Source organism: Gekko japonicus, unplaced genomic scaffold, assembly GCF_001447785.1.
Source record: "Gekko japonicus isolate JY-2015 unplaced genomic scaffold, Gekko_japonicus_V1.1 scaffold4691, whole genome shotgun sequence".
Taxonomy (NCBI): domain Eukaryota; kingdom Metazoa; phylum Chordata; class Lepidosauria; order Squamata; family Gekkonidae; genus Gekko; species Gekko japonicus.
Window position 1 is genome coordinate 12788 of NW_015160972.1, and position 8955 is coordinate 21742.

At 46.5% G+C, this 8955-nt stretch overlaps 1 protein-coding gene across 1 annotated transcript in view; it reads right to left on the reverse strand.

Moving 5' to 3' along the window:
• The window catches only part of GARS (glycyl-tRNA synthetase), a gene marked incomplete at its 3' end in the record, with an annotated part of 29003 nt that overhangs the window by 11645 nt on the left and 8403 nt on the right, over positions 1-8955 (reverse strand). Inside the window, exons 3-4 of the mRNA XM_015425489.1 lie at positions 3733-3835; positions 1201-1342 (exon numbers count right to left, since the gene is read on the reverse strand). Coding sequence (XP_015280975.1) covers positions 1201-1342; positions 3733-3835 — 245 coding nt within the window. The remainder of the gene's footprint in view (positions 1-1200; positions 1343-3732; positions 3836-8955) is intronic.

The window sequence follows — 8955 nt, forward strand, 5'->3', positions numbered from 1 at the left end:
GGAGAGGGAGAGGAGAGGAGGAGGAGAGGGAGAGGAGGAGGAGAGGGGAGGAGGAGAGGAGGAGCATTCGAGTACAGCAACAGTGTGGTCATGTCCAACTGGAGTTTAAACACGGCTTGTGGTTATCCCTATAGTGTTGTGGTAAGGTACACTGATATTTCTCCCGTGTTCCATGCACAGACATAAAACTGCTTTACATTGAATTGGACCACTGGTTGATCACGGTCTGTGTTGTCTACATGCCCTGACTCGGAGAGCCCAGGCTAGCCCAATTTCGCCAAATGTCAGAAGCCGAGCAAAATCGGCCCTGGTTAGTACTGGATGGGAGACCGCCAAGGAATACCAGAGCCGCTACGCAGAGGCAAACATTGGTGAACCACCTCTGAATATCTGTTGCCTTGAAAAGCCTATGGGGTCTCCACGCTGGCTGCAATTTGGCAGCAAAAAAGAAAAAAAAATCATCTATGGGAGTGACTCTCCAGAGTCTCAGGGGGAAATCTTGCAAATCACTTCTTCTCCCAAAGAGTCATGAACATGTGGAACTCTCTGCCGCAGGAAGTGGTGGTGGCTACAAGCATAGACATCTTCAAGAGGGGACTGGATAAACATCTGGAGCAGAGCTCCATCAGTGGCTAACAGCCACAACATATAGATGGATCCAACATTGGCTTCTCTTATGCTCTTATTACTTACCACTACTCCAGCCCCTAAATGCTGGGAACTGGTAGCCTGAATTTGCTTATAGTCCCAACCAGCGAGCTCACAGCCACCAGAAATTTGGGTAGGGACTTCTAGCTCACATTCTTTACCATTATGATATATCTGACACGCCGTTGTGCAAAGGGGACACAGAGATGGGTTTCAATAACCCCTTGCTTTTGAGAGATTTTAAAAAGAGTGTGCTTTCTGGGCAAGATGCACGGCAGACAGGAAAAACAGAGTTACAGTCTCCAGGACTAAGGGAAGCTTTTACATGCCAATGGGATTCTTTAGTTTGATTTTATAGTACATTTATGAGCTTTGCCTGGAAGCTTTTAAACTTGGTGGGCAGACTACCGCGGAAGGCTTGAGGCAAAACTGAAACACACGCCCTCAGCCCGAACATAAGAATACACAGGGATCAAATTCTGAACGGAAGAAGGTCTCCACGACTCAAAAAAAATATTTTTTTTAGCTGCCACATGCAGGCCGGCCGCTTACTTCAGCACGGGCTCTGGCGTGAGCATGGTGCAGTCGATCTCGAAGATCTGCTCCTCCTGGATGAAGTGCTGCCTCCAGGCTTGAACGATGTTGTTCTTCAAAGCGCAACCCACGGGCCCGAAATCATAGAGGCCACTCACACCTGCAAAAGACGGGGAGCCGTGAATAGCGCAACCTCCTCCACCACCCCCTCCGAGACTTACAGGATCTCCACCCCATAATCGCACCCTCACAAACATAGCGAGAGCCCAAAAAGGTTATCCTTCTGACTTTACGAGGAACTCAAACAAGACCCTCGTCCGTCAAGAGGAAGAGTCATTTCCGTATATTTAGTTATTGGATTACGGGTCAGATTTTAATGCAAGGCAGGGTCAACCCAGGCAATGGTACAGCATCCTTAAGGAAGTTAAGCAGGTATGCAAGTTCTGAGAGCCAGGTTGGTGTAGTGGCTCGGAACTCTAGTCTGGGAGAACTGGGTTCGATTCCCTACTCCTCCACATGCGGCTGCTGGTGTGACCTTGGGTCAGTCACAGTTCTCTCAGAGCTGTTCTCTCAAGAGCAGTTCTCAAGAGAGCTCTCGCAGCCCCACCGACTTCAGAAGTCTGTTATGTGTAGGGGAAGGGAAAGGAGATTATAAAGTGCTCTGGGACTCCTTTGGGTAGTGAAGGGCAAGAGTATAAATCCAATATAATCTTCTTCTTCTTCGGAAGTAGCCCAGAATTCCACAGGGGGGCCTTTTTTTAAAATTCCAAGCAATAAACCCCTCCAATCAGTTTACAATAGCAAACATTCAGCCAAATGATACAAAGCTATGGCTCTTTGATACTTACATAGCATATATTTGGATATCGCTACACAGATTAAGATTAAGAATGATTTCACTCAAAGCCATTTTTCACTTAGGTCTAATTCTGAGCACGCTACAAACAAATCCAACCTGAACTCTCCAGATTCCTTTTGGCATTCCTTTCCTTTCGGATACAACTGTTTTTGCCAGATGTTTAGCCAGACACTGTTCTAATATCCCTTTTAACTTCTCTTACTACGACTGCAAATTTCTTGTTGTACATTTCGTGATGCCGTTCTGTTAAGTGGCCGGCGAAGGCTTTTCTCACTGTTACTGGAGGAAGTGAGTGAATTGGTCTAATCTGCAGAAATCACACAATTTACAGAAGATAACACAAAAACATTATCTAGATTTACTTTACAATGGCACCAGTAAAACATCACAGTGGGCCAACAACAGGGCACAGAGGCCGAGGCCTTCCCCCAGTGTTGTCTCCTGGCACTGGAATTCAGAAAATTAGTGCCTCTAGACATGGAGGTTCCCTTCAGTCACCACGGCTAGTAGGCACTGGTAGACTTAGCCCCCCATGAATCTGTCTAATCCCCTTTCGAAGCCGTCTGTGCCTGTGGCCATCACTACATCCTCTGGCAGCAAATTCTACATTTTAATCACTCTCTGTGTAGAGAAGTATTTCATGCCCTTCCTTCCTGAACCCACTGCCCATCAGCTTCTTTGGAATGCCCTCGAGTTCTAGTATTTTGAGAGAAAAAGTTCTCTTTGTCCAGCCTTCTAACCTGGGCATGACTTCATAAAACTCTATTGTGTTAGTCATCTCTTTCCCAGATTAGTAAATCCCAGACTCCAGCCTTTCCTCATAGCGAAGGAGCCAGAATCCCCTTAACCATCTTGGTTGACTTCTTTGGTGCCTCTTTTTATCCTGCTGGCCCTGCATGGGGCTCACGGTGTGGCCGAGTCATCGTTCCACCCAGTGTTACCTCTAAGCTGAGCTAGCATGAGCTAGCTCACAGTTTTTTAGCCTCCGGCTCACACATTTCTGTCTCAGCTCAGGAAGGATGGCTCCAGAGCAAACTGATTCATGCAGTAGAAGAGGAGGAGATTGGATTTATACCCCGCCCTTCACTACCCAAGGGAGTCTCAGAGCAGCTTACAAACTCCTTTCCTTTCCCTTCCCCTCCCCACAACAGACACCCTGTGAGGTAGATCGGGCTGAGAGAGCTCTGACAGAAACTGCTCTTTTTCAAGAACAGCTGTGCCAGAACTTTGGCTTGCCCAAGGTCATCCAGCAGGTGCAAATGGAGGCGTGGGGAATCAAACCCGGTTCTCCAAGATTAGAGTCCGCGCACTTAACCACTACACCAAACTAGCCAAATCACCTGCTCACAACTTTAATGCCAGTCGCTCGCAAAGTAGAATTTTTGCTCACAGGACTCCAGACCTTAGAGGGAACATTGGTTCCACCCCTCAATTTTATTTTCACAAAAACTCTGACAGAGAGAGAGAGGGAGGCTGGCACAAGACTGACTCTCCAACACAAACATCCCACTTAATTTTTTAATTGTTGTATCCCCATAACTTCTTGCATGACTCATGTTCCGATTGACTACCGTATTCCACATCCTGCATTTTGTTAAAGCCTCTGGCCAAATTGAGCAGAGGGAAAAGCCCACCATATGGTGAACCATATTCTGAAGAGTCTATAATTGTATCTGACGTCCACCGCATACCTCCATAAATAGAAAAGGCCTGATCATAGAAAAATCTTCGCTTCAGAGTGTCTTCCATTTTAGCTCTGTCCACGATATCATCCTTCGGCTGCAAAGACAGTTCCTAGGAAAAAAAGAAAGGAGGACAACATTAGCAGCCTAGGCCGGGGTGTCAAACACATGGCCCGGGGGTCGGATCAGGCCCCCGGAGGGCTTCTATCAGGCCCACAGTGGAACTGGCTGTCTTCTGCTTCTTCTTCCAGTTCACAAAACCAAAATAGGACCCATGGTAAGTAGGAAATACCAAAATATTTATCCAAATTTTTCAATGAACGTGCTTTTCACTTTGGAGGAAGCTTTGCGCTCACTAAGAGAGCGTTCATTGAAAAATTTGGATAAATATTCTGGTATCTGGCAACCTTGTGCTTGGAAATATCTTTTGAGCTCCCTGAAGAAGACACCGAAACAGGAGGATATCTGGACCTCTGCTAGAGGAAGACTGAGCACTTATTCAAAATAGACTTAAAGGAGTCCTTCCTCTTAAAACTTTTGTATAATTAAGGAGGACTGATATTAATAAAGGGGTTGTGCAGTATCTTCTTCCAGTTCTGCTGCTGCTGCGTCATCGTAGGTTTGCAGCTTACAGATACACACCTGAACAGCATACTCAAGATTGCAACAGCACAGGCATTTTGATGCAATCGTTCAGAGCAAGAGGTGTCAGTTATCAGACACTGTTAAATAAACAAAATATTGCAAAAGTGCTGTTTTAAGCATGTTTTTATTTTTTTAAAAAAAAACCTTTGTGTTTGTGTCCTTTATAAAGTTTATAGCTGCCCTGAGCCCATTCGCGGGGAGGGCGGGGTATGAATATAATGAAATAAATAAATAAATTTATATCTCCGCTACCTGGCATTACATATTATGACACACACGGCCCAGCCCAACAAGGTCTCGTTTGTCAGATCCGGCCCTCATAATAAATAAATAAAGCGAAAGCGAAAGAATTATAACAAATGAGTTCGACACCCCTGGTCTAGGCCAACAATGGACCCACATTAATGTTAAAGTTACCTCCCCGCTCCAAGATTCATTGACTTGCATCAAGTTCAGGATGCCTTCCAGCTTGTGTTTGACGTTGCCAACACCCGTGACAGGCACACAGTACAAAGGCTCCCAAATAAGTTGTAGGAGGAAGGAGGAGAAGGAGAAGAGTTCGTTTTATACCCCGCCCTTCACTACCTGAAGGAGTCTCGGAGCGGCTTATGATCGCCTTCCCTTCCTCTCCCCACGACAGACAACCTGTGAGGTAGGTGGGGCTGAGAGAACCGTGACTGACCCAAGGCCACCCAGCTGGCTGCACGTGGAGGAGTGGGGAATCAAACCCGGCTCTCCAGATTACAGTCCGCTGCTCTTAACCACTACACCAAACTGGGCAAGGGCCAGGAGAGACAGCGATGCGAATGCCACAGAAAAACTGCTTATAAAGTTAGCTGGCTCAGCTTACGGATGTGACATAACTGACTCATGGCCTATGACTCAGGTATGGATGAAGAGATACTCCCCTGACTTGAAGCACAGGCCCTGCGACAGTTCAACCAGAAAAGCTTTCCTTTCCAGTCTCCTATATAAAGGAACGACGTCTGCCTTGTGCACGGCTCCACCATCAGAAGCCAAAGCATTTTATTGACTTGCTTACTTTCTTTATAATGCAACTTTCCTGCAGTGACTCAAGGCTGACCACAGGATATAAGAGAGTGCAATCAAACAGCATAAAACAACCAGTGAACAATGCAGCCGGACGGATTACAGAATTAGAGAACAACACAAACGATGAATTAAGGCGAGCTATATTATAGCTTCAGAGAGCAGTGGAACAACTTGATTTGAGTCCCGTAGCACCATGGAGACGAATGAGACTTTCAGGGTGTAAACTTTAAGGGAATAAGGTATATACTCTCGAAACCTTATATTCCCCAAATCTTGTTAGTGCCTAACATGCTACTGGATTCGAATCTAAAAGGTAAAGGTTCCCTTGCTCGAAAGCCAGTCGAGTCCGACTCTAGGGTTGCGGTGCTCATCTCTGTTTCAAAGCCAAAGAGCCAGCGCTGTCCGAAGACATTTCCGTGATCTAGCTGCATAAATAATACAGAAAGTGGATTTCGTGGTGCAGAAGACCTGACTGAGTGTGCCCAATCGTTGTACTCCCGCCCACGGGCCTCAGACTGATAGGGAAGAGGGTTTCCTTCACCCTTTCGGTGTAGTTTAGTGCAGTGGTTAGGAGCGCGCACTTTAAGCTGGGAGAGCCGGGTTTGATTCCCCACTCCTCCACATGCAGCTGCTGGTGTGACCTTGGGTCACTGACAAGTTCTCTCAGAGCTGTTCTCTCACAAGCAGTTCTCAAGAGAGCTCTCTCAGCCCCGCCTGCCCCACAGGGTGTCTGTTGTGGGGAGGGGAAGGGATTGTAAGTCGCTCTGAGACTCCTTCGGGTAGTGAAGGGCGGGGTATAAATCCAATCTCCTCTTCTTATTCTTCTCCTCCTCCTCCACATCTCTCTTGACCCTGCTCCTTTCACAACTTGTCCTGTCCTGAGGCCGGCCCCTTTTCGAGGCTCCACTCCTCTGGAACTCCCATGGGCTATGAGCAATTCCTGTGAGAAGCGGCTACCGCTACCTACATATCAGTTGTGACTCACCCCCTCGCTCATTCTTGTTACCCCACCCCTGGTCAAAGCTATGTCGTGGATGATGGTCGGGGGGGGGGGCTAACAGGCCAGCCCAATCAAGAAATGGGAGGACTCCCTGCCCCCCACCCCAGTCAGGGAGTTAAGAGGTTGCTTGGATTCCCCACACAAAAGTCTAGGGCAATGCAGTAAAACCTTGATCCCTACAAAAATCAGCACAGTGGACTATTCCAGTATAAACATTGCCCTCCCGGACTGTTCCATTCAACCACAGTTCTAATCTCTTCTTTAAAATATGCCCTCTTGAACATTACTACTTAATTAGTTATCATATGGCAGTGTGTGTAGTACAGCCAGGAGATCCTAAGATTATCTGGCAGCCAGAGGTTCTAGCTCTTTCGCATTATGCACCACTAGGTGGTAAGCGAGACTTGTTTTAAGGCAAGAGACGTTTTTTAAAATATGCCCTCTTGAACATGACTACTTAATCAGTTATCATATGGCAATGTGTGTAGTACAGACCGGAGATCCTAAGATTATCTGGCAGCCAGAGGTTCTAGCTCTTTAGCATTATGCACAACTAGGTGGTAAGCTAGACTTGTTTTTAGAGATGTGAAGGCCTGGGAAAAAACCAGAAAAATTCGGGGGAAAACGTTTTTTTTCCGTTTTTTCCCTGAAGCCTTTTCGGGTTTTTTCCGAAAAATTGGAAAAATTGAAAAAAGAAAAGGGGAAAAAAATGATTATGGAACGTTTTATTTTAACATTATGAATAAAATATTTTAAGACAAGGTGTTCAAATATTTTCCAAATCATTTCTAAAATATATATATATATGGTATCAGATTGATCTAATTTCTGTGCACTGAGGACAAGCAAGTCCTAGGTTACAAACTGAACTCTCCAATGCAAGAACAAGATGCATTTCTTCCTTTAGGAAGTGCGATTTTGTCAGAAGAAAATAAAAAAGTTTCAGTTTTGTTTTTGCATGTGGATGGGTATTCTGTTTGTAATAATTGTTTGGATACTCTATATTTTTAATATGCTAGTTGTGATAATTTCATGCCAAGTAAAAATGTCCATAGTCATATTTTATGTTCCTAAAGTAACAGAATGACTTTCAATCTAGAAAAGACAAAAGAAATGCTAATGTAGCATTTTTTTTCAATTTTTCTGAAAATCTCAGTTTCCCCCCGGAAAAAAACGGGTTTTTTCCTGAGCTTCAACTTTTCCGGAAATTTTACATCTCTACTTGTTCTTAAGGCAAGAGATGTTTCAGAGACGGTTTGCCACTGCCTGCCTCTGCATCACGACCCTAGTATTCTTTGGGAGACCGCCCTTCCAAATACCAGCCAGGGCCGACCCTGCTTAGCTTCCAAGATCAGGCTAGCCTGGCCTATCCGGGTCAGGACCTGAACATTACTGCTTTTGCAGAATAACAGACATGCGGGGAGCCTTCCTGACTTCCCCGGGTAAGCAGCTCCTCAAGGTGGGAGCCACGCTGAGAGTGCACGTGAACGGGCAAGGTGCCGATCTCGCCACCTGCGTGGTAGCACCTTTAGAGGGCCTTGCTCGGATGAGCGAAGCTGTCGCAGCGGAGCATAGCAGGAGAGGGGCTCTGCGGGCGTGGACGTACGAGGCCGCTAAGGGCTTTGGAAGTGATAAACGGAACCTTGAACTGAGCTCGGTAACTGATCAGTAACCAACAGTGCGGCTGCTAAATGAGAGTGACGTACACGTTCCACCTAGCGCCGGCCCTAAACGGGCTGTGACATTCTGCTCCAAATGGAGTTCTCTTTAAGGTCAGACCCATGCAGAGTGCAGTACAGCAGTCCAGTCTCAAGGGAAGCAACGGGTGCATCTGTGCGACCAGATCAGCCGAGTCAGAGCAGGAAGATGTCTCCCAGGCTAAACGAAGCTGGCAGAATGCCTTTTCTGCAGCCGCATTACCTGGCTTCTGCAGTAACAGTGATGGGCCCAGTATGATTTGCAGAAGAAGAAGAAGAAGAGGAGATTGGATTTATCCCCCCCCTTCACTCGGAGTCTCAGAGCGGCTTACAGACTCCTTTCCCTTCCCCTCCCCACAACAGACACCCTGTGAGGCAGGTGGGGCTGAGAGAGCTCTTTCCAGAACTGTCCTTGAGAGAACAGCTCTGACAGAACTGTGGCTTGCCCAAGGTCATCCAGCCAGGTGCAAGTGGAGGAGTGGGGAATCAAACCCGGTTCTCCCAGATTAGAGTTTGCGCACTTAACCACTACACCAGACTGGATCTCTCTTGTAGGCTGATTTGAAACGTTTATTAGCCGCCTTTCTTCCATATGGAACTCTAGATGGCTTCCATTACAGATTAAAATCTGTATAATACACAAAATCCATTTTTTAAAAAAAACAGAATTTAAAACCACAGTTTAGAATTGCCGGTAAATTAATCAAATGCGGTCCTAAATATAACCGTCTTGGACTGCCTCCTAAAGACTGAAAGTCGGGGGGGGGGGCAGGCGCACCTCCCCGGGGAGGCCGTTCCATAATCCTGGGGGTGCCACTGAAGAGGAAACGTCACGGA